Here is a 25,241-nt window from a genome sequence, read left to right on the forward strand (position 1 = left end):
CCTCCAAACCTAACCCGCACCTTATATTCTGGTGCCTTTTTTGTCACCACTGCAAAGAACAATTACACACACCAAGGTTCGCTGTTGTAAATAAGCAGGTGCTGTAAGTGTTTAGGAGGCATTAGTTTAGCTTTTTGCAGTGCCTGAACAGAAATCTTAATTTTGTGCTGCCAAATGTTTAAATTATGAATTTTGGCATCTGTGAACATGTAAGACAGTTTTTTCTCTTTTTTTTCTCAGTGATGAACCCTTCTTCACCTTTACACGGTTGTTTTCAAAACCCACAGCTATTTTGGAAAAAGGACAAAGTAAATTGTTGTTTTACTTGGTGGCTCAGCAGAAATAATCTATTACACAATTTTTGGGATTATGTGCTTACCAGTATCCAAAAACCTACAGTTTATTGTGAAATGTACAAACACAAAACTGCTGTGTTTATGACGTTTAAATCGGACTTTGGTTTTAGCAAAGCAGCCAGAAGAAAGCCCGGCAATTAGAGAGCCATTTTAAAAGCCAACACCCAGGTGAAATACTGAAATGCTTGTTGAACGTGTCAAACAAGCAGAGGAGCTTGACGGCTCAGTGAGTTAAGTTCAAGAGTTCAGTGGTTCAAACCCTGCTCAGCCCTTTAATTTCCAGCAGGCCAACATCCAGAGCATATAATGAAAAACTCTTAGAGAACAAAAGAAAATGTGAAGAGGCTCTGGTGGCAGAGTTCTCAACATAAACCTCTGAAAATGTCTGTAGATCTGGAGTGGCCGGTTCAATTCCCTACTTCCCCCAAACATGGATAGGAAAGACACTGGCATCATAGACATATGAAGGAGTAAACATGACTTTAACTCAATTTTATAGATAAAAATTAAAATGCATTATGTACAGAAACATTACAAACACTGGTGGTGTTTATTGGCACAAAAAGTAGCTTCATGTTGTACAGTACATATTCACAACCAGATTTATAAAACATAATCATGACTGAGCAGCTATGAAAAGTAGAATCACTTTAACAATTAAATTAATTATGCAGAAACTGGCCTCCTATTGGTCTTTATCAAAGTGACGGACAGCTGATTTATCCAATGAAAAGTCCACCTGACAGAAAGAGAAACATAAGACATAAATGAAGCTGATAGGTGTCTGCAAACGTACTGAGAAAACAAATATCTTAACTTTGGTCATAAAGTGAGAGAGTTTTTTTATTTTACCTGTCACTTCTATGCTGGCTCCTGTGATGTATCGAGAGTCATCTGAAGCTAGAAAGGCACAGACATCAGCGACCTCTGGAGGAAGACACCGAAAGAAACAAGTCAGATGAAGTCACAGCATGTCAGGCATGCATCCTTCCTGGTATTTCACTTCACAAACCTAAAGGATAGGTTCACAGTTTTCAAATCTGCCTTGAACAGTCAGTTGTCCAAATGAAAATTGAGATCTCATCCAAATGCACTTACTATCCAAGTGATGGGGGACAAAATCCACAGTCCTCGTTTTGAGCAAAAATGCATTTAATAGTTTATCTGAAGATATTATGAGGCTTCAGCCGTCCAAGTTAGTCATATAAAGTGGATATCTACAGTCTTTGTGTCTCAATGGCCAGTATTTTCTTGTTAAAGTGCAGTGGACAGATTGTAACAAAAAGTGGGAATTTGGCACTAAAAGAGACTTTGGAAACTTTGGACAGCTGACACCTCATATACGCTTCAAATAAAATTTTAAATACATTTTTGCTTGGAAGCAAGGCTGCTGATTTTGTATCCCATCACTTACACTGTCAGTGCCTTAAGAAGGGATCTTCTAATGGCCAGTATGAACAGGAGGAATGACTACAGCAAGAAAAACATGTCAGCGTTCATTTGGGCTCCTGACTGTTGTTTTAGGACATATTTGTGAACGCGTCCTTTAAGTGAGATAAAGATGATCAAAGGTTTGGAGAAGGAATTAGGAAAATCTTTTGGAACTAGTTGAGCTGCAGCTGATACAGAGAGAAATCTGAAACCCACATTCAAAATGTTGAAGCAGAAAACTACAACAAAACATTTAAAATATCTTTTTAAAAAAGGGAATAAAGATTCGAAGTCAGCACAGTCTGACAGCACTACAGCACTCTGTAAAGATCACATGTCTTTACTGACCTGCAGGCTCACCCATCCTCCCCAGAGGCACTAAGGACTTCATCTGAAACACACACAACAAGACAAGAACAACACAAGTTTTATTTTAGTATAAAATAGTTCATAATGAAAAACTGTTATCACTGAGGTCAGTGTATCATCCTGACTAACCTCAACATCGTTCCTGGAAAGACAAGTTACTGTTGAATTTAAATATTTAATGAGTCTTTGTGCAGCACAGATGAACCTCCGTTGTCTTGGTGGCTGAGGATTTGTGTGAATTGACCCTTTAATAAAGACTTCAATCAAAGTAAACCTTAAAAGATAATCTGGACCCTCTGCTCTTTCTCCTCCCTCACACGTCTGCTCCCCAGTAAAACAACAGTGACGTCCTCTTTAACACTGTTTTTTCTTGCACTTTCTTAATAGTTTGGATGAAATGACCCTTTAACGTTTACTGCAACAAAATAAGGTCACAATTTCTAGGAAGTAAAAGTTTTTAGGAAGCACTAATAACTGCATTTAAACTTAAAATACAAGAAGATATAGCAGGTAAACTGTGAAGTAATTTTACATTTTATTTAGACTTAAATTCCTGCAGTTTCCATATGTTGCTTTCCTGTCTTATATAACAATTTGAGCTGATATTTTATTTTTCTCCGCACTAGATGTGTGTGTACCCATGTGTGTGCTGTACCTTGCTTATAACCTTCTCTGGTACTTTATCCGTCATCGGAGTCGATATAAAACCTGGCAGCACACAGTTACAACGAATCCCAAACCTCAAAGACAAGAGAAGACAAGGAAAAAGCAAAGGATTTGTTTTGGTTTTTTTCTTCCAATCATTAAAATTCAATCAGCTCCATGTGTCTTGATCTGTTATTTGTGTGTCAGGTTTTTCTAACCTGCTGAGCTCTTTGGCAGCCGTCCTGGTTAAACCCTCCACTCCAGCTTTAGAGGCAGCGTAATTTACCTGTCCGATGTTTCCAACCTACGAACATTAACCACAAGGATACAAGGATAAGTCCACATAAACAGGGAAAATATAGATTTAGTTTTTTATTCAACAGAAAAAACTCAAATCCATCTGATGCTTATAAAAACTCCACAAATCCTTCACTAAATCCTGAGATTTGTGATTTTAAAACCAGCTTTTGAATTTATAATCTGTTTAGATTAGAATAAAGCAAAGTTCTTGATGGATGATTGCTCAGTGTATCTCTTATGTAATTCCTTGGAAAACAATAATTAAAAAAGTACAAATATGGTCCTTTACTGTCCCTTGTCTACTAATATTTACAAAGAAAACTTGTGCTTCATCTGTTTTAGACTATTATTGTTATATGTTTCTGAGCTTAAAGCTTAAAAGCCTCAGCTAAATTTTAAAAAAGTAAAATAGACCTGCTGGTATCTTACCTTGCCCACGATGCTTCCCACAGTAATGATGGATCCTTTGGGTGCTCCACAGGCCACCAGAGCCTGAGCAACAGCCTGAGTGACCAAGAAGGAACCCTGACAGACACGAGAGGAAAGATGACTGAATAAATCACTTCACACTGCTCTGTCATTAACTCAGCGTGCAGCACTAACCTACAGTATTTCAACAGAGAGGACGAGAAGCTTATACACACTAATTGAAGAAGGGAGGATATTACTAAACCTTAGCTGCAACGATTTATCAATTAACTGTCTAGTTGTCAACTGTTAAATTAATCGCCAACTATTTTGATAATCAATTCATTGTTTTGAGTCTAAACTTCTCAAATATGAGTATTTTCTGGTTTCTTTAGTCTTCTATGACAGTAAACAACAACTTTGGATCGTGGATTGTTGGCCGGGACAAAAGAAAACATTTTAGGATGTCACATTTGGCTTTTGGAAACATTTTATAGACCAAAAAACTAATTGATTACTCGAGAAACTAATAAACAGATTAATCGATAATGAAAATAATCATAGTTGCAGCCTTATACTAAACTGTTGAAAGGTGGAAAATTAGTCAGAATTCTTCTACAGTTTGGTTTTGTTGTGGAGGAAAATAGCTGAAAACTAACTGAAAATTCAAAATAGTTACAGTAGGATATTAAACACAAGCTACTATTTTCCTATAAAGTGTCAAAATCATCTTGACTTCTCTAGAAAATTTACACATTAGTTACTGTTCTCAGTGAGAAATACCCCTTTTATAATCCAGAAATTATACCACCAGTAAAATACCTGGTGAAAAGCAGACCTGACCCTCTCACTGTGCTTTATTAAAACCACTTCAGATGCAGGTTTTGTCTTAAACTGCATGTTGAGGACAAGCTCTCCTGCAGCCGGTCACCTGGTCAGAACAGGTGTCACAGCTCTGTACCTTCAGGTTGACCTGGATGACTTTGTCAAACTGATCCTCCTCCATGTTGAGCAGGAAGTCGTCCTGAGTGATGCCTGCTGCGTTCACACACACTGAGGGAGGCTGGAAGTAATGAGCCTGCGGAGGAAGAGCACGATTATGACTGTTAGAAGAAGAGATATATCAATAACTGTCGATCATTTTGACTTTAATGGTAAAAGAACATGAGTTGGGGTGTTTTTCTGTCTGTAACACACCTGTATACTTGTAACCAGCTTCTTTATACTCTCTTTTGATGACACGTCGACCGCGGCCGCCATATGACCCTGGCCTCTGAGGTCACTCGGCAGGTTTCCCAGAGTTTCATTGGCTGACTCCTCACTAATGTCAGCGACCACCACAGAGGCACCCTCGGAGGCAAAACGCTGGCATACCGCCCGTCCGATCCCACTGCCCCCTCCTGGGTGGGAAGAAAGCAGCATAAAGACACAGCGGGTCCGAGCAGAGACAAGATGTTGTCCAAACTACTGCAGGATTCTTTCAGAGGGAAAACTGTGTGCCAAGAGTTCGTCTCTGGATATATTTGATGGGAGGAGGGTCGATCAGAGACTAAAAAACAGGAAACTAGGGCTGCAACTGATGATTATTTTCATTATCAATTAATTAGTCAATTATTTTATAGATTAATCAATTTGTTGTTTGAGCTATAAAATGTCAGAAAATTGTGTTTCCCAAAACCCAAGATGCAACCTCAGATATCTTGTTTTGTTCCAAACAGCCGTCCACAACTCAAAGACATTCAGTTTACTATCATAAAGGACAAAAGAAACTACAAAATATTCACATGTGAGAAGCTGCAACTTGAGACTTTTTGTATTATTTTAATTTAAGAAATCACTCAAAATGATTAAAATACTTGGAAATTAATTTTCTGTTGATTGACTAATCGATTCATGGATTAATCGTTGCAGATCTACAGGACACTAACTTGAGCTACAGATATTTTCATGTGATAAGTTGTCTCCCATCAGCCAAGAGGTTCAAGCAAGATCTGCAACAATTAGTTGATTAATCAAAAATTAATCGCCAGCTATTTTTAAAACTGACTAATCGTCTTCTTTGTTTTAAGAAAAAATGGCCAAATTCTCAGAATCCAGGCCCTCAAATGTGAATATCTTCTGGTTTCTTTAGTCTTCTATGATAGTAAACTGAATATTTTTGGGTTGTTGAATGTTGGTCGAGACAAACAAGACATTTCTGAACACCACCTTGGGCTTCGGGAAAGAAGTGATTGAGTGATTTCCCCCATTTTCAGACATTTTATAAACCAAACAACTAATCGATTAAGCCAAGAGAAAACAATCAAGAATCGATAATGAAAATAATCTTTACCTGCAGCCCTAATTTGTACTGTATCTGTCTTGTCATTGTGCCACCTTCAAACTGAATTTTCAGTTACTAAAACTAAAATGAGACCAAAAGGCTTCGGTTAAATCAAGTTAATACTTTCAACGTTACAGTCTTTTTAGTGCCAAAGTCCCTCTTTTTATTGCTATACTTCCACCACAGCTCAACAGGGAAAGAGAGAATTTGATGCTAAAAAGACTGTAAATGTGACAGATATCCACTTGATATGACTAACTCAGACTGCTGAAGCTGAATATAAGCTTCACATCAACTTTTAAATGCATTTTTGCACAAATGACTGTGTGGACACACTGTGAATTTTAGCCCCCCAACATTGAAAGTGCATTTGAAGGGGATCTTTTAATAGCCAGTATGAACAGGAGGAATGATTACAGCGTGTTTATATGGTCACCTGACTGTTGCTTTAAGACAGACTTGGAAAATTGTGAATACTTCCTTAAACACCTTTTACACGACTGGGAGTCAAAGATTTATCGACAGTTTTACTTTTATTATGGTTTAAATCAGCTCTGACCATGACGGTGTTTGATAGTAGTGGACCAGGATAAGATTCAGCTGCCTAAAGCCAAACCCTCAACTTAGCAAACTAGTTTTGAATTAGTAGAAAAACACACTAACAAACTTCCAAAATGCTATTCGAGAATATGAGAACAAGCTGTAGCATTAGCAAACTGAGCTAACTAGCTGGTTAAAATGGGACCAACTCTGACGACAAAAGTACATAAAAGATAATAACCTGCAGAAACAAACCGCTTCCACACAGATTTTACTATTTAAATATCTATATGAACGTACCGGTGACCAGCGTTAACCTTGATATGAGTCTAGTAGCCGCCATGATGGTTTTTATTGTTGTAGTTTTCAGTTTGTCCACTAGATGGCGCCAAAAGACCGGTGATTTCCGGCGGCGCAGCTGAGTCCATTTATATAAAGTCTGTCATTCTGAGCTGGAAAAACTTTACAATCAAAATGTTTCTTTTAAGATAATAAAAATACATATTTAGCCGATTATTTTTCACTCTGGTTTTATTTAGAGGAAGAAGAAGAAGGCAGAAAACCTCTTTGTTCATAAAATACATTGCTCTAGCCAAAAAAAATAAAACAAAACAAAAAAATTGGGGTAATTTTTCTCAGGGATGTGGACTCTTGTTTCAAATAAGAAATTGCATTTTATTTGTTTCTCTTTCTATTTTTTATGTGTAGTTGGTTGCATTTTGTTCCCAAGACTGTACTCCATGTTCTTCATTCATTATGCCTTCAATAAAGAGATTAAACAAAACAAAAAAGAACATTTCTGTAATTTTTTAATCGGTTACAGATTAATTACTAGTCAAACTATATTTTTAAAAGGCCATAACTCATAATAACAATACACAGTGACACAATTTAAAGATTCCTGCAGTCTGAAAAGGTGTACGCTGAAGCTACAGCTTATTGTGCCTTTTTTATCAATAAAAATATCAAAGAAAAATTATATAATATGACTAATGCCAATGAGCCATTTTGTTCATATATCTGTATAGATGTCAGTAAATTATTATTATTATTATTTTATTTTAAATGTATTATGTGTGTTACACAGTTCTTCTGCAGCTGTCCATTAATTCATCCCTTTAACTGAAATATAATTATTTTTGCATTAAGCATCATCCTCAAATCATATTAACTTTCTCTCATTTTAAACAACTTTTATATACTTTCAGGTAAATAATAAATCAAATGCTATAAAATATTACTACTACTACTACTACTACTACTACTCCTACCACTACTACTACTACTAATAATAATAATAATAATAATAATAATAATAATAATAATAATAATAATAACAACAACAACAACAACAAATAATAATCTATAAAATGCATGATATATACATCTGAAGTTAGTATCTTAACATTTTGACATCATTTAGAGCCTTACCTTACCTTTTTAAAATGAATTAATTAATTATTATGTTTTGCTTCCTTGTTTTTGTTCTTTTTAACTTTTAATTATTATATTTTAGATATTGTCTCTTTCTTCTACATATCTTCACAATGTTACAGTTTTAAATACAGTTTTCTACCTGATGAAAGTAGTAATATCATCATACCTGAAGCATATAGCCGTCCTGGATCAGGTCTGGGAAAATTAACTTTCTAATTAGTTTTGAGTCATCAAAAATATTTTTACCATCATGCAAATGATTATTCAAGAGTCAACAATCAGCTGTGGTTTATTTTGGTGGTTAAGTAACTTAACTTGTTGATTTAAATTTGATTTTTAATTTGTGACTAACAGAAATGTTAAAAACATTAATAAGCAAAAAGAGTGTTTGCAATATGTTTTTATCAACAGATGTTTTGTATTATGTTACATATTAAAGCATTAACATGATAGTGATATAACCCTTGTGGTGGTTTTTAGTCTTTGTAGTTCTCTTTTTTTCCACTGGATAGAGCTAAAAGACCTGATGTCACAGATTTCCAGTCAGAGCTGGAATAAGATCAAACTATTAAAACTAATTATGATAAACTGCAGGTTCGATATGTTGGGAAAAAAATACTGTAAGTCATTTTGAAATACAGCTATTGAGATCATACCATGATCATAGTTATTTAACATAATTTCATGAAGTGAAACTCATCACTGTGTGGTTTAACTGTATGTCTGTCTTTCTTTTTGGCTTCTTCGTTTATTTTAGTTTGTGTTTTCTTTGTTTTTTTATGAGGTGGCAATAATGATAAGAAGAAGAAGAAGAAAAACCTCCATATAGTACCTGAAGCAGAACTTTGGTACTAATGTGGCTGAAACTGAAACCCCTGCAGCTGAACTCTACTGTATTCATCTGAATCACAGGGAGAAGTTTTACTGTCTGTACTGATCTGATCTTGTTGCTTAGTAACTTCTGACATTGCTTCATCTGATTTTGCAACATTTTATGGAAGATGATGACTCACACTAATGAAAGTAAAACCTTGTTAAACTCCTCCTGTTGGAATACAAGTAAAACCACATAAAAATGCTATAATCTTCTATCAAAACTATACAATCTGAACAGTATAAACATTTCTATACAGCACAGTTACGTTCATGTAATATCCAGAATTCATGATACACACATGAAAGAAATCTTTGTTACATCAGCTGCAGTGCTGAAAGAACATGTGCACACTTTCATTTTCATTCATTTCATTTAATCTTTATTTGTTATGGACAGATACATTATACATAGATTAATGCACAGCAGTTATCCAATAAAATGCATCAGACTTTATAGCTGCAGCTGCTTTCCGATACTGTCACTAGAGGAGCCTTTAAAATAACAGACATGAAACATGTTCACAGACAACAGAGTTAAACTATGTACATTTTGTTAACCTTATAGGAACAGCAGTACAACTTGCCAGCATACACACATACACACACACATATGTACATACCTACCGTCAGCAATATTACTAAATGAATATGTAAGCCGATGCAAATTTATGTAAATATATTAAGATGTAAAGATGAGTAGAGCTGGCACTCAGCTCCCATTATATTATCTGATTATTATCTAATTATATCAAAGGATCTTCACAAATTTCAAGGCTTTATTACTAAATGTTAATTTAAAATGTGACAGTAGATTATAAAACAGTGACTGATCCTGTTTCCTGTTGTCCGATCTGCAGTGTTTTTGTTCAGATAGCCGTCCAACGCATCTCAGTGATCTCCCACCTGTCAGGTATGTGACAGTAGTTCAGGGTCAAATAGGGAGGTGGGGGGGGTTTGCAGGATGTAAGGATCAGGCCTGTAATGGTTATACTGTTATCTTACCAGCAACAGAGAATCAGGATGCAGCTCAGCAGTGAGAATTTGGCAACTTTTTCTCTTGTTTTCTCCAAAAAATTAAAATAAATATGAGTCACTCTCGAAGAGATAATTCACAGCCAACTTGAAATGATAAATGTTGTGTATTAAGCTCATCCAGCAGTGTCGTGGTTTCCCAAAACCAGTTTGTCAATTCTTATTTCATTACAGCCGAGTGCTAAGGCTTTTTTTTTTTTTTTTTTTTTTAATTAAGGCCATATTTTGCACATTTTGTCATACATTTTTTTCCATCACAACATTACATAATGTTGCAGTGTTTGCTATTGATGCATCACCAGTTTGTAGTCATAACTACAAAGTCAGTTACACAAATAAGTCTTATTTAGTTTCCATTGAAAACACGTCGGCTTTGGCGATTTATCTGACATTCGTTTGTTAGTTCTCAGAGCAACTTAATGCAATTTGAAGGGTACAAAGATCAGAGAGGTCAGAGTCACTGCCAGTTATGAATTGGAGATTATTCAGTATTTAAAAACAGACGGAAGAAAGATAAGTGAATTTCTCAAGTACTGTTTGTCCCTTTGTGACGGTAAATTGTGCATTTTAACAGTTTGTAATATCCTTGTTCTCTCTCTCGTAGACTTGTATGAGCTCATCATGATCCCAAAATAATTCATATAAAAAATAAAATAGCCACATAGTGAAAAGATGAACATTTCTCAGTTTATTTATGTACACTTGTTCAGATGAAATGGTGGAGTCAAGTACAGAGGCATTTAGATTTCTGACAAACTTCAGAAAAAGGTAAGACTGACAACTCTGTGGAGTATTTTGTCTCAGAACAGAAGCCCAAAAAAATCTTAGCTGGACAAAGAAAAAAAAAAAAAAAAAATCTCACCTAAGTTACTGAAGGAAAAACAAAAACATGCTCGAAGATTGCGACTGTAAAATATGTACACTTCTACAATCCTGACAGTTAGTCTGTGCATATTTCATAGAGTAGACTTTGACTTAAAAAAAGCTTTTGATTACTTTCAGAATCATGAATAGTATCTCCATTTAAATTTCCTCCTAAATAAATAATCAGTTTCACACACACAATACTCCAATCTCAAGCCATAGATGATTTAGAAAGAAAAAAAAAACTGATACACACCTTACCTAAATCACAAAATCGTTTAGTAGTACCACCAGAACAAACAGCTCATCGTTATTACTGACAACATTAAACCATCTTTTTATGCCTACTGGTTAAACTTACTGCTGGATCCCACAATTTAAAATATTTTTAAAAAAGACTTTGTTTACCTTCCCAACCTGGTATTACTAATGTTTAAATCACACAAATAAGTAAACTTAATCTTTAAAAAAAAAAAAAAAAAAAACTCAATACAGAAAATACAACTTTCAGCTGCCGTAGATCTCAAAAGGCCAGATTGTTTTTAAGTCAAAGCAATTTTGTGACACCGTGGTGTTAAGAAGTGATGAATCATGGGAAAAATCAACCCATAATGCTTCATCTACTACTTGAATAAAATGGAAAACATGTTTCTTGCAACTAAAAAAAGAAAAGTCTAGATAATCGTGTTGTGACTGAAGTCAAACCTGAACACAAAAAAAAGAAAAAGAACCAAGATGTTATTTGGGCACGAGTGCATGGACAGACACGTCCTCACGATTTATTAGCAGATTGGTCACAAGAAGAAAAAAAAACAAAAAAAAAAAAAAGCAACACATGTTTACAGAGAAATTGAAATGGAAAGGGGAGGAGGGGGGGGGGGGGAGAAGAAGAAGACAGCACACATGGGAACAGAAATATTAACTTATAAACTGAACTGGCTGAACTACGGTATGTCACATTTCTGTACAGTGGCCAACCCTTTCGAAGAAGTACATGAGTACACAAGGATGCAGTAAAGTAGTACACGAGTATGCAAATGTTTGTCAGCTCCTCTGTATTGCATGCATTCTGTATTCTACTGAACCAAGGTGCTTCTGCGTGCAGACTGATTTTTCCAAAACGCCTGCGTCAAGACTTTTGAGGAACTTCACAAGGCTGCACTTGTGGTGCCGGATCTAACACTCGCAACATGTGCATGCAAACACATACAGTACATGACACATTCATACACACACACACACACACACACACACACAGTCACTCACACACATACATACAGACACAAACACTTGTTTCCCCTCTACCCTCTCTGTCACTCGAAAAAACAAAAACAAAAAAAAAAAAAAACTAAAACACAACTCCGCCCACGCCAGTTCATCTTTCCCAGAATGAGGGAATAAATTTGCTCCATAAAATGCTTCTTTATAAAAGAAAAATAGATATTTATATAACTGTACACCTTATCTATACAGCATAAAGAAAGGGAGCATGGTAAGAAGGGAAATCATCTCCAGAAATAAGACAGATTCTGGCTCTAGCACCCTTATCCCTCTAACACATGCGTCACTCTTCTCCTTTATTTTTGCAGGAGATGGAGCGTCCCTCGCTCTGCCCGACGAGGCCAGTCCTCCAGAGAACAACGGGACTTTGCGACGAGTCTCCTCCTTTCCATCCGTTCATCCTCAACTGTTCTGTGTCCATCACACGAATGGATGAGTGAGCTGAGCGCAGGGAAAGCCCCATCTCTCTCTCTCTCTCTCTCTCTTTCTTTCTTGGTTTGACACTTGTAGAGTCGGACCAGTTCTGCGTAGTCGCTGGTCTCGTCTGATCCGCCCTGCGGCTCCATCGTCAGTAGCTCTACTACAGTTCAGTCCACTTGGTGGGAAGCGATACACACGGGGTCCGTCACACGACCCTTTTTTTATATATATATATATATATAGAAACCCTCTGCCTCTCAGCCGGAGTCTGATTCGCTTGTGTCTGAGGATGAGGAGGAAGAGGATGATGAAGAGGAGTCTGAGGAGGAGCTGCTGGCGCTGAGACGGGACGGCTGGGTGTGAGCCTCCGTTGCAGGTTTCTCTTCTAAAGAAAAAACACAAAACATACATGATTAGGATGATGTGCTGCACACGAGATAGAGAAGCACTTTAACATTTAAACTGTTACAGTAAGATACTGAAAGATGAAGATAACTATGATTAATATGATCCTATATACGACTAAATGCCAATATATCCTTAGTCATTATTATTACAAGATTTAGAAATGATATTCTGCATGGATGCTCTGCAAAATTACCAGCTTCCATTGTAATAAAGTGTATGAAAAGGACTTTTTTGATGTGATATTGAATGTTATAACAAAACCACAATTGCATCTTTTGCATATTTTCATTATCAATGAATCATTCGACTATTTTCTTGATCAATCGATTAGTTGTTTGGTCTATAAAATTGTGGAAAATGTCAGCCAAATACATCTTCATCCACAACCCAAAGAATAAAAAACAATATGTTCACATTTGGAAAGCTAAAACCAAAGATTTTGGACATTTTTCCTTTAAAAATGTTTTAAAACGATAAGTTAATTATTAAAATAGTTGGCCATGAATTTTTTGTCCATCGATTAATCAACTAACACAGTAGTTGCAACTCTACTATCAATATACACCACTGTAGTTGTACAGAGAGCAGTATGGAGGACGTACGTTTGGCTTTAGCAGGCTTCTTTCCAGAGTTGAGCTGTCCACTGACGTCCATCAGCCTTCTCTCCAGCTCCATCTGTTTCTCCAGAGCGAGCTCTTCACGGGACTTCCCAGCACTGTTCTTACTTGCTGCATGCAAACAGTAAACATCAGTAAGATGGAAGTAATGTACAACATAGTCAAAGATCTACAGTTGAAGGTCTGCCACCACGATAGGTAACAATAAATCCCCAAAACCAGAAGACTCATGAAACATCGTGGATGTAAAACAGCACTACTTACCATATGGCTTTCGAGGTTTCTTCCTCAGACACGTCATGACGTATCTCTCCAGCTCCCGCAGCGTCGATGGCTTCAGCGTCTCAAAGTCTATCTCGATCTCCTCCGGGTTGGTGTCTCGGAGCGAGGGCTCGCGGGACTGAATGATGTAAACGACGCGGCCCAGCTTCTCACCGGGCAGCTTGTTGATGTCCAGGCTGAGCTGACGCTTCTCGTCATACGACATGGGTGCCGTCTCCTCCTCCTCGTCGGAGTCGAAGTGAGGCACTATGGGCTCGGGGACCGGAGGAGGCATGTTAAACATCATGCCTGCCTTTTTGGATCTGATGGAAGACAGGAGGGAAGGAGATGGAGAGAAAATTAGATTAGGAGTGAAGTATACTCAAACTGTAGAAGAAAAGTAGGGGTTTCTGGCACAACTTCACCTACTTCTAAGAAGCATGGAGAAGGGAAAAGAGGTCAAAACTCCAGCAACACCTCTAGAGTTTTGACCTCTAAGTATACTCAAACTACAATAACAATATCTAAACTTTAGATCTTTTAACATGGAGATCTTCCTTCATCTAACCACATCATCCAGATCATGTACTACACACTAGCATTTCCAACATCGTCCAGCAGGTGTCAGTACTCACTTGCTCTTGTTGTTTTTCTTGCTCGGTGCCTTCTTTATAGGCATCACAGGAACGCCCACCGCTCTGTTGTTCTTGGGTTTTGGAGTCTTGGTGATTTTGGGGGTTTTCGGCGGCCGTATCGGTGTCAAGTCCTCCTCTATCCTCCGGTGCTTCTCTTTTTCTACTTTTTTCTTCTTTTTCTTGTCTTTCTTCTCTTTCTTCTTCTTGGGTTTGACGATGGGACCCTGGGAGAGTGCAGTGAGCTGCTCGTGTACGGCTTTTAGCTGCGGGGAAACAGAAAGACGAATGGGTCAGAAAGGAATAATAAAAGGATGTAGGATAAAACTCTCATATCTGGTTTCTAACTTGTATTTGAGCATCTTTTCTTTTTATTTCTGTTTTCCTGCCCTGATGTGTGTTTGCATACAATAACGTGCACACCTGTTCCTGCAGCTCTGCCAAGCGGTTTGCTCTCTCCTCCTCGGAGTCAGAGCTGGGGCTACTCTCGCTCTCCTCACTCTCACTGCTGAGCTCGCTCTCGGACGACGACGACGACGAGGAAGATGAGGACGAGGAGCTAGGGGGTGCAGGGGGTTCGTCTGGCATCTTAGCAAAACAGAACTCGAAGACATCCTGTGAGAAAGAGAAAACAGCATGGGAGTGAACAAGATGAAAAACAAGAACACTGGTGCTCATCTTTCATTGAAGAAAGAAGGGAGTGATTTCAGGAAAGAGGAGAAACTAGCAACACATTAGCTTTATGCAAAAACTACAATAATGATAAGTCTCATTACTGGAGTAAACAAGTTACCTGAAGTTTTCGGGCCATGGCCACCACATCATGATCAGGGGGGTTGTACTTGTAACAATTGGAGAACATCAGTCTGACATCTGCAGAGAACTGCTGGGAATCACGATACTCTCTGCTGTCCATCTTCCGCTGGAGACAAAAAGAAGAGATTTTAGCAAAATATATAAATATTTCATGGCGATCTGGACCTTTTTAGAATACTTGTTTTAATTAATTAACATGATAAAAAAAAAAACTAGAGAACATCACAGGGTCATTGATGCCTACATAGCATGCATATACATATGAACTGAGAAAGAATAACAGTCTATAGTTTCAATTTCTAACTTTCATCTTTGAGTCCAGCCTGTGGTTTTATGTTTTGTTTTTCTTTCAAAATACTAAAAAAAAAAAAAAGAAAGGCCCTGGGCTATGAGGTGTTAATTCATCACTGTGTTGTCAGGATTAGGAAACAGATAACACCAGGCACTGTCTTCTGCTGTGTCAAACACTGACAGTGATGCATGAGCGTGTTGTCAAATAAATGTACCTTAATAGTGCTGAGGTCCATGGGCTGCTTGATTATGTCGTGGTAGTCATGGAGACCGAGTGTCGTGGCATCGACGGGCTTGTAGAACGGCCAGGCGTACGCTGCGTGCTTCTTGGTCAGCAGCTCTTTCAGGACCCCACTGCAGTAGCGTAGCTGGGGGCTCAGCTTGCTGCGGCGCACCGGTGTCGGCAGGATGGAGTCTGGTAAATCCTTCTTAGGAGGCTTAATGGGTCGTCCGCTCACTCCTCTCCTGGCCCCTCCTGATGCGTTGGTGCCCATCATCACTGTTCCGCGGCCCATGCCCATACCCATGCCCATCCCCATGCTCTGGCTGAGGCTGAGGCCCTGGCCCATCCCCAGGCCAGAGGTGTGGTCCATCCCAAGAGAAGTGAGGGTGAGTGGGGAGTCGTGCCCGCCGCCCATCCCCAGGCCGATGCCGCTGACGCCCATGGTGCTCATGATGGGCATGGCTACAGTTGTCGGGGTGGTTGTGTCTGCTTTCCTCTTCACGCCTTTTTTCTGTGATTGAAGAGAAGAAGAGGGTGGGTCAGAGAAGGTATGGCCAATATCTGACAACAGTTACACAACATTTTACACCGTTTGTCCAGTTCCTAAACGTTTCTGTTATCTCCCTAATGTCAGCCATTACCTTTGCGGTGGGCTGTGTGGGAGGCAGACCCGTAATGGTAGGTGTGCTCTGTTCTGTTGAAGGGGTAAGGGGCAGGCTCTTTGTCAAAAGCGTCTGTGGTGGGGTGGAGAGGAGGGAGTCAGGTGTTTCCGGGGTGGGAGGCGAGTACGCCGACTGGGAGACTGCTGGGACCTGATGAGCTGTCGTCACTCCACCAGAGACTGGGAGAGAGCAGGAGTGGATAGAAGGAGGAGAACGGGAGGGAGGTATAAGGTAGAAAGTTATTGATTTGTGTATACATGTTTTAGATGATTACAGCCATGAATGTATGACGATTAGAGACTTTGCATATCTGTGTCTGCCAGTGCTCACCTGCATTTCCTCTGCCTTTTTTGCCAGGTTTGCCTTGTTTAATCCGCGGAGGGGGGGGGGCCAGCTCTACCTCCTCCTGGGGCATCTGAGCCACTTTCTGCAGAAATGCTTTCTCCAGAGACTGAGCCATCAGGACTATGTCATCTGTAGACTGCGGAGGAGAAATATAGGACAATATGCTTAAACCAGTAGATTTAAGTCAGCAACACTTTGTCACATCATCACCTGATTGATATATCAACATCATCTGAATGATTTGGTTCTCAATAAGTTACTATTATTATTAAATAATTATTATTTCAAAGTAAAGCGTCTGTCACTGACTTAAGATGTTTCCCCCCAACGATTTCACTCATTAGGTTTTAAACTGGCTGTACTGTGGACACAAAGCATCATGTTTGCCATGTGTTCAGGCTACCAGCAGCAGCTGACGTGAAACATTATCTTGCCTGGTTGACGTAGGCTCACAATTTCTCAGACACACACACACACACACACACACACACACACACAGTCTTACCTTGTTATAAATGTAGCAGTTGGTAAACATGGTGTTGAAGTCCTGCATGCATTCACTGGCGCTGCGGTAATAGTTATTCTCTAGTCTCTTCTTAATAGTGCCCATGTCCATCGGGGTCTTGATGATTTTATGATAGTCCTGAAAGGAGACAGAGACTCTCAGGACAAGAAATAGTGGCTACTACATCCTAAAATTATTATTTGACTAATTACAGATTTTTTAATAACAATAATAATAATAATAAATATTCCAAAGACGCCTGTTAACAAAAGATTTTATATATTATTAGCCTGTGGCTGGTGGGAGCTCCTACATATTTCTTTAAGTAAGTTTAAAACTGACAGAGTTGGAGTGGAGTGATATAATGGTCACAAGTGATTAAAACTGATGGGGACACTGGCTTTTAAACAACACCTGGAGCAGCTCAGTTTACCTTTGAGATAAACTGAGTCTGAATTTGTCTCTCCATCTAACCTTCAGCAGTGACATGTTGTTAAAACTGAGGTAGGTGGCATCTGGTTTTACAAAAAGGAGTGAGGTTGTTTCTAGAAATAAGGACGGTCTCTCCTCTAGAAAGAAAGGGGGGGGCCATATCTGAATTCTTGTCATTTACACTCACAGGCAGGTTGAGCTTGACAGTGTCTACGGGTTCATGAAAGGGCCAAGCAAAGTGGTGCCTCCACAAAGACTTGAGCAGGACTTTCTGTAGGAACTGGAGTTGGTTGGTCATCCTCCCCTGTCGGTTGGGGTCTTTCACCGGAGGCTGTGGAGGTCCTGAAGGGGTCATCTGATTGAGGGGGGGCATCCCAGGACTCTCAAAGCCCTCATAAAGCAGTGAAGGTTTCCGGATGCGTTTTCCAGCTGTGCCAGAACCCTGGTCCATCGTTGTGACTCCCAGTATGCCAACGTCAAGCCCGACATGGGAGCTGTAGAGAGCACAGTTGAAAGACCAATGAGCCATTTGGCATAAGTTGTAAAAATGATGCCAAGACGGACATTTGCCAAGACGGTTTGCTCTTTGCCACAACAAAATCAAATTTTTGACTTTAACAGCCAAAATACTATTTTGTCCTTCTTTTGGACGTGGATGTACCCAGCTGAATGAATAGAGACAAGTACACTGACCGCATTTGCAGCAACTAAAGTGAAGAAGTTGCATAACTGCCTTTATAAAAACTATCAAAAAAGGTATTTGTTACTCCTGTCTTTCCACATAGTGACTGCCTAGACCATCAATCCTGATGAACGGAAAAGGTTGTTTTCTGTAAGTGTTGGCAGAAATATTTATGTCCGGTTTTCTGTTCTGCAAGTCTGGGATTAACATAAAACTAATCATCATTTTATTGCGTCATCCTAATGTAATAGTGTTCCCTTGTTGGTACACATTTTATGTTATCCTATCAAACTCCACTAATCCTGCTAACCCTACCACACACATATAAGCATACAGTATAGAGTAAATCCCCTACACAAGGCATGCATAGTAGGTCACACGCTCTAAACATTACTCAGCAAGCGCACATCAGTCTGACTTGGAATATACTCTTGCCAAATCAGCACTCAGTATTCCCGGGGGAATGGACATGACTACCACTTCCTCCTCTTTATGGCCATGTCAACGATTACACACACAAAAACTCCACCCCATTTCCCTGTTTAAAAAAAAAAAAGGTCTCCCTTAAGGATTGTGGGTGGAGTTTCAGTTGCCATGTTACAGTAATGACTGGACTATTCTTCAGTTTCCCCAACAGAAATGTCCTTAACATGCCCAGAAAATTAGAATATTGTCTGCAATTGGTTAACAACCATCCACTTGTCATATTATCAATTGCACTATGGCTTTAAAGGCCACTGAAATTTGCAAAATTAAGAGGTAGTTTCCATAGGGAAAGCGAGCAAGACTCTGATCTATGCTCAATGACTGGGTCAAGAGCTGCCATCAGCCTTTAAAAACTTGTTCTGACCTGGAATGTGGCCTCACTAGCTTGACTCGGCAGAGGGAGTCCCGTATAACCTCAGTTACGGTTGTCCTGCTGTGGTAACACCTTTAACACCACTGAAAAAAACACTGCAAGGTTACTTGGTCTTTCATGGAAAGAGTCACTGTTTAACCTTTAAAGAGAGAGGTTATATGTAAAAACAACATTTCTCTTCTTAATGTCTTAGAAAATGTTTTTGTCAAACACTGTTGACCTGACTTTCCCCTCTTTTACATCACTGACAGTAAAATCTACAGTTATTCTGTTTGATGTCTCCACATGTAACCTTAAATCACATCCACACTGGTACAAAATAACTGTACTATTTCTACAACTCATCTCACCAGCATTACTCTACCTACAGCTGTAGTGACGCTGCAGCAACACATGGCGGGCTTGTTCAACTATGAAGCAACACCCCTGCTGACTCCAACGCAAGAGCTGGATTCAGCCAAGTAGAACAGCCACAAGCCATCGAGTGAAGTGAAACACAGCGAGACTGGTGTTATTCTTATTCTGAACAACATATGCTATTTCACAGTCGGTGTTGCCTATCGACAATACTCAGATTTCTGATACAAAACTCTGGGCCCCAGTTTACATGTCCATAATACCACTCTGAGCTGATTCAAACACTTAAATATCTCTATAAATGTATCCACTCCACTACATAAGTGTGGGTTGTACCATCTGCTACTTGATCAGAATTGCTGCAATGCTACAAATGCTCATCTGTCACACAACTCTCAAAAACATTTGACATCCCGCTGTTCTGATGAAGGTGGGGACATATAATTATGTGCATTACATTATGTAGCATCACAGCAATCACAAATTAATAATCTTCCCTGCTGAAAAAATACCAGTCCTACTAATTCTGATGTGAAGGGATGTTTAAGTTGTCAACAGTATGAACTCACCATAGCCATCTCCGCTGGCCTACTGACACATTTAACTGGGACATTTAGGGTCATCGGCTGGAAAACCAGTTCTGTTGAAAAACCAACACTAAAGCTACTAACATCTGGTGTTTGCATTGTCGGCTGTGGAATGACCCCAAGTTTAAATCTAACAAAAACAAATGGTTCTGCACATTCAGAGCTGTGAGCTTTAAGAAACTGATGCAAATAAGGTGAAGTATTACTGTGTTTGCATCACGCTGTGAATAAGGGGTCCCATGAGACAGGTGCGTAACTAACACTGAGATGTATTCATCAATCTATTACCTGTATGCTTGTTTCAGCACATGTATGCACTGCCGTATTGTACACATGCATACTGAAAAATATTGTTAAAGACTCAATGGTAGGGAAACTTAGCTACTGCATTAACAATATAAAAATATTATACATGATGTAGGTACGTAGACATTTCTATAAGCAATATGTTTATTAATAAATAAATAACTATTTGTATAGTTTATGGTAAAGCAAGCTGTTTGAATGATACAACCTTTGGAAACACATTTGACAGTTAGTGTACTTTATTATTAAAAAAGGAAAGTAATCATGTACATAACATTAACATCACTAAACAAAAAAAAAAAAAACACTTCTTGCATTAGCTGTAAATCGGATTAACAAAATTGGGAGGAGTAAAATAAAGTATGAATGACGAAGAAAGAAAAAAAATACAGAGAAGTTGTTATATGAATTAAGTAAAGCCTGCTGCTACCTAGCTTAGGTTGAGTGACATTGAGCTCTGTAACCAAGCAACCAAATGAAACACCCAACACACGTGGACAACCCAAACTAACCACAGATATTGACCTTTCTGGTGATGGAAATTAATGACAACTCCATGCAATGTCTTAACTTTCTTAAGCTCTAATTGATAAATAATGCATTATTGGTGCAGCTGACAACATTAACTGCTTTAGCCATTGCGCTGTAATGCAATGTAGTCGCACCACAAGCTCCTCTGGCCGTCACATGGCTACAATAACAAACCGGCGAAACAAGCAGGAATGCATCTGCTACTCTCTCTGCCTCTTCAACGCTATCAACAACACTAAGCTAGACTCTACACTACAGGCTAACGATATTGTTAACATAACACTAAGTTACCCTGGGGCAGTTTATATCAGATTAAGACCACTTAAAACAATTGATTGTCATTATATAAACACGGCACGTCCATTTGCAACGCAAAAAGTGGTCAGGCTACTGTTAAACAGAGGAATATTTTAGGTATGGGAAGCTAATGCTAGCACGGCTAGCTCCAACTGCCAGGCAGCGGGAGAGAGCGGCCAACGGCAGAGGCGCTCCGAAGATGGCGCCGGCGTAGTGCGAACAACAGTCGCAACTCGTTAAAGCCCACAAACACATTTTATTATTATTTCCTCAACATGAATTCCGTTTCTAATCCCGACAAAACTCCTTCCTGCAGCATATTCAATGTCCATTTCCCTATGTCACTCAATATTACTGCGAACACAGGTTACCAGTAACGTTATCTTGGCAAAAAACATGAGAATTGTTCACAATATTCCCTCCGATGGAAAGTTGAGAGTCAATTTTACCGGTAGATACCTGTCAAGGAGCGGGTTAACAGCCATATCCATCGGGATGGATCCGGATTCTGTTTTTAGCTAGACTCAACCCAGGATCCGACTCTGTTCGTCCGGTTTCTCCGCTCCCCGCCGCAGAGAACTGCCTCAATCTGCTTCGCTGAAATGGCGACGATGCGACTACACCCGTTCTTTTATACACCGACCGTCTCTCTTATTGGACGGACTACCTCAGAACGTCCACGCCTTGTGAGTTCCTATTCGCTGTTTGCGCCGTCCGTCAAAGTCACCACACCCCTCTACTCTGACGCCTCGCTGACTATCTTTCGGGCCAACCTATTCGCAAGTTGTTGCTGTCCGTCAAGGAAACTGCGCAATACTATTGGTCGAGACTGTTTAGTTTCACTGAAACGCCGTCTCTGACTGGCTCCTCTGTATAATCCTCCACAAAATGCGAAGGCACCGAAGTCAGCCTCCTCCTTATCATATTACATTACGTCAACGTGTGCTAAGCGACCGCGGGGATTGGTCAAAACGGCTGTAACGCGGGCTTCCAGGGTATATACCAAGAAGCCTATTGGTTCTTCCGCCGGGTCACGCGCATCCCCGCAAGAGCCTCTCCCCACGAGCTCTCTTCTTACCAGAATATCCGCATTTCTGTCTCTCAGAAGAGGCGCACAGGCGCCATCTTTAAGTACAATAACACAAAGTATTATCATCGAATTATTTACAGTAAGTAAGAAAAAACAGTAAGCTAAACTTACAAAACGCTACATATGTCGCTTACAAACAAGAATCAACAAAGGAAAGTGCAGAAAAGTGCAGAAAAAGGCCACAATTTGAACCCAGCCAGTCCAACAAGGCCTCCACGCCTCACAAACAGCAAAGTACTGGTAGGATAAAGCACACCTTATAATTCTCACTAAATCTCTAGTAGTCCATATTAACTTCAACTAACAATAAAAAAGGCAACAACGAAAAATAAAAAGACACCTTGAATGGCCAGAAGAACTACAAATCCACTGAATGACACAGCAGTTTTCCTCACTGACCTGAGACCACATTTGATCAAAGTTAAGGCTACATTTGTCCAACAATAACTAATTAAACAACCCCACGAACAATTAATTTTAAAAAATAGAGGAAATCACAAAGAAAGTTAATGTGATATGGGTTTGAAATTACAAGTCTCATACCTGACCTTTGAGAGCAAATGAGAGACTAATAGACCAAAACTACAAAAGCAAAAAGCAATTACAAAAAATACCAAATTAGTAAATCTTTACAAGATTTCTTATCTTAATACCGACACTTTACAAATTAAACAACCACACAAAATGGTTACCTAACCACATGCGCCCATCCCCCACACCAAGGTTACAAATCCCCTGCAATGTCACTCAAATAAACGATGGAAACTAACAGTACATCCTAACAATATTAAATATTACTAGAAGGTTTTGATAACTTAAACACAACATAAAACAAATGTTCGAAATGAAAGTATTTTTTTCAAAAGAAAAAAATAAATAAATATTTCCAAAGTACGACATGAAAAAAAAACCTTGAATATCAAATAAAACAAAAGAAATGGTAAATCCCAAGATAAAGCGAAACCTGTCTTCACATAATCTTCTTGTCTTCCACCTCGATACTTTTTAACCAACACATTTCCCTCAAACATGTCCGCCTTCTTCTCCCATTCCCCGCGCCGGGTGGGGGAGGGGAGTCATGTGATGAAATGAGCCCTGAACACGTGGCATTCCGCGAAAAAAAACGCAACAAAACATATCCGCTGCGTGTCCTTTCCCATCAAAACGTCGCTTCCATCTCCACATCGTGTGATATGTACAAAGCAACAGGGTCAAATTTGGGGGTAAAGTTGGCAAAATATCCGAACAAAGAAGCATACTTTCCGCTGGATTTGGTTCGCTCCGATTGGTCAATCCCGACCACGTGACGAAAACGATGTTAGTATTATTGATTGTGTTGTTTTCCCAAGCTTACTCTATTATAATCCGTTCGTGATCGCAATAATCCTTTTACAGTCTCGTGTGTAATTTGCTCAGTTTGTCTCAAAAGGGTTAAAAATGTCTGTTTTCTCCAAAGCATGACTGCAGACGAGCTCGGGGTTTGTGTTGCAACACGATGCTTTGCGCATGCGTCCCTGCCATGAAGCCGCATTGTCCATAGGGAGTGCAAGAGGCTGATCTGAGAGCAGTTTGGGGTTTTTTTCCCAAAGATAAATGTGGGGATCAGTGCTGGGGGTTTTGTGGGAAGTAGGTGGGATTCAGCCAGCTGCAGACAAACCGGCGAGTAACTGGTTTCCAGGTTAAAGCACGAAAAATGTGACTGCATATAAGGCTTCAGCTTGTATGTTTTATACTGTCATTATCTTTTGATCAACTCTCAGAACATTGTTTAGCCTACTGTGACTATGATTTACTTCAGCATACATTTCTTAAAATTTCTTTTGAGCATGCTAATATCAAACAAAAACTTACAGATCAGCTCCACATATGTATTAAGATATATAAAAATACTCTGCTTGAAACAATGATGTGTGCCTCATATGGTTTGTCCACAAAAAGTATAATTACCACGTTCAAATCCTTAAAACATCATCTACTCCTTCTTCCACATTAAAAATTCCAGTAACTAGTCTAACTGCTGGACACAAGATGTCTCCTACGTCACTGTAAAGTCTATTCTCAGTGTTTGTGTTTATTGGACCAGGATTGTCTTCCAAACTAACTGTGATGTTACAGATCCTGTTTACAGGCCCACCCCTTAAAATGAGATTTTCAATGGGCGCACTTTCAGCGGGTGAATGTAAAAACAGCCTTCCAGTGTTAAACTCTGCACATACATCATTCTGGACAGTGAAGCTTAAACATCCAACTGATGGAACAAGAAGAAAACCATATTTTTTAGCGGAGGGGGACTTTAATAATGAATAAGCAAACAGGAGAAGACACTGGGACGACCATACACAGCCTCAAAGACAAAAACAGCTGTCAAAAAGCGAATGCAAGTACAACAGTGTGATGTGGTTACGGCTGACAATTGAAATCTCAGCATACATTTCTAATGAACCACAAGCTGATATAATCACAAAAGCTTCACTCAAGAAACTCTGTGAATCAAAAACCTGAAATGTGACTCTCAGAGATTCAGGTGTAGACTAGTCTGAGGCTCCTCACCAAATGAAATTTAAAACTATGCCCTTAACATATTATTCTTTATTGCTTTAGTTCAGTTTCCAATTTAAAATTTTGGATGGAGGCTTTTTATTTGAATCAAATATCAGGAAGTGTTTCCAATAACATTTCATTCAAACAACAGTCTGTCAGGGTCTTGAATGTGCTTGTATATTCTTCACTTTCACTTTGACAGTAAGCTTCACCAACAATGAGGGCCACTATAGTCTGAGACCATCTGCATGAATACATCATTTTTATGTTTCATTCAAGAGTGAGACTCAGCTCACTTTGATTATGAAGCCTTAGACACACATTATAGTGTTTGTTACTGTATAAAACAAAAACAATATCTTTAATGCCCAAATTCAAGCACAGGGGATACATTCAATTTAGTTTTGTTTATTCATCACTTTTTCTTATTATCTTCATTTGTGTGAGGAGTTGAGGCTGCTCTACAACCTAGTTAGATGGTTTTTATCAAACAGGTATGTTATGAAACCTGTAGTTC

At 39.1% G+C, this 25,241-nt stretch overlaps 2 protein-coding genes across 2 annotated transcripts; both read right to left on the reverse strand.

The window, feature by feature from the left end:
• Positions 1-833: 833 nt before the first annotated feature.
• Positions 834-6,778, reverse strand: hsd17b8 (hydroxysteroid (17-beta) dehydrogenase 8). The gene is made up of 9 exons (XM_067612115.1): positions 6,673-6,778; positions 4,707-4,909; positions 4,471-4,587; positions 3,531-3,626; positions 3,020-3,105; positions 2,812-2,896; positions 2,136-2,178; positions 1,209-1,283; positions 834-1,095 (listed from the first exon to the last, which is right to left on the reverse strand). The coding sequence occupies exons 1-9, from the start codon at positions 6,713-6,715 to the stop codon at positions 1,076-1,078; spliced, it is 768 nt and encodes a 255-aa protein (XP_067468216.1). The 5' UTR covers positions 6,716-6,778; the 3' UTR covers positions 834-1,075.
• Positions 6,779-10,392: 3,614 nt separating this feature from the next.
• Positions 10,393-23,708, reverse strand: brd2a (bromodomain containing 2a). The gene is made up of 12 exons (XM_067612116.1): positions 21,553-23,708; positions 17,662-17,968; positions 17,043-17,180; positions 16,523-16,673; positions 16,172-16,371; positions 15,523-16,041; positions 14,994-15,122; positions 14,624-14,815; positions 14,204-14,466; positions 13,572-13,891; positions 13,293-13,418; positions 10,393-12,667 (listed from the first exon to the last, which is right to left on the reverse strand). Exons 1-12 carry the CDS (start codon positions 21,582-21,584, stop codon positions 12,540-12,542), a joined length of 2,505 nt encoding a protein of 834 aa, XP_067468217.1. The 5' UTR covers positions 21,585-23,708; the 3' UTR covers positions 10,393-12,539.
• Positions 23,709-25,241: the final 1,533 nt, after the last annotated feature.

This window comes from Thunnus thynnus, chromosome 15, assembly GCF_963924715.1.
Source record: "Thunnus thynnus chromosome 15, fThuThy2.1, whole genome shotgun sequence".
In the NCBI taxonomy this organism is placed as follows: domain Eukaryota; kingdom Metazoa; phylum Chordata; class Actinopteri; order Scombriformes; family Scombridae; genus Thunnus; species Thunnus thynnus.

What these genes read in the sequence shown, in the direction of transcription:
- hsd17b8 (XM_067612115.1), bottom strand. Translation starts at nt 6,715, where the DNA reads ATGGCGGCTACTAGACTCATATCAAGGTTAACGCTGGTCACCG. An exon ending in AAGGTTAACGCTGGTCACCG is followed by an intron (nt 4,910 to 6,672) that starts GTACGTTCATAT and finishes CTTCCCACCCAG; the next exon opens with GAGGGGGCAGTGGGATCGGA. An exon ending in AGCCAGCATAGAAGTGACAG is followed by an intron (nt 1,096 to 1,208) that starts GTAAAATAAAAA and finishes TCTTTCTGTCAG; the next exon opens with GTGGACTTTTCATTGGATAA.
- brd2a (XM_067612116.1), bottom strand. Translation starts at nt 21,584, where the DNA reads ATGGATATGGCTGTTAACCCGCTCCTTGACAG. An exon ending in ACTGCTACATTTATAACAAG is followed by an intron (nt 16,674 to 17,042) that starts GTAAGACTGTGT and finishes TCTCCTCCGCAG; the next exon opens with TCTACAGATGACATAGTCCT. An exon ending in GAAGCCTGCTAAAGCCAAAC is followed by an intron (nt 12,668 to 13,292) that starts GTACGTCCTCCA and finishes TTTTTTCTTTAG; the next exon opens with AAGAGAAACCTGCAACGGAG.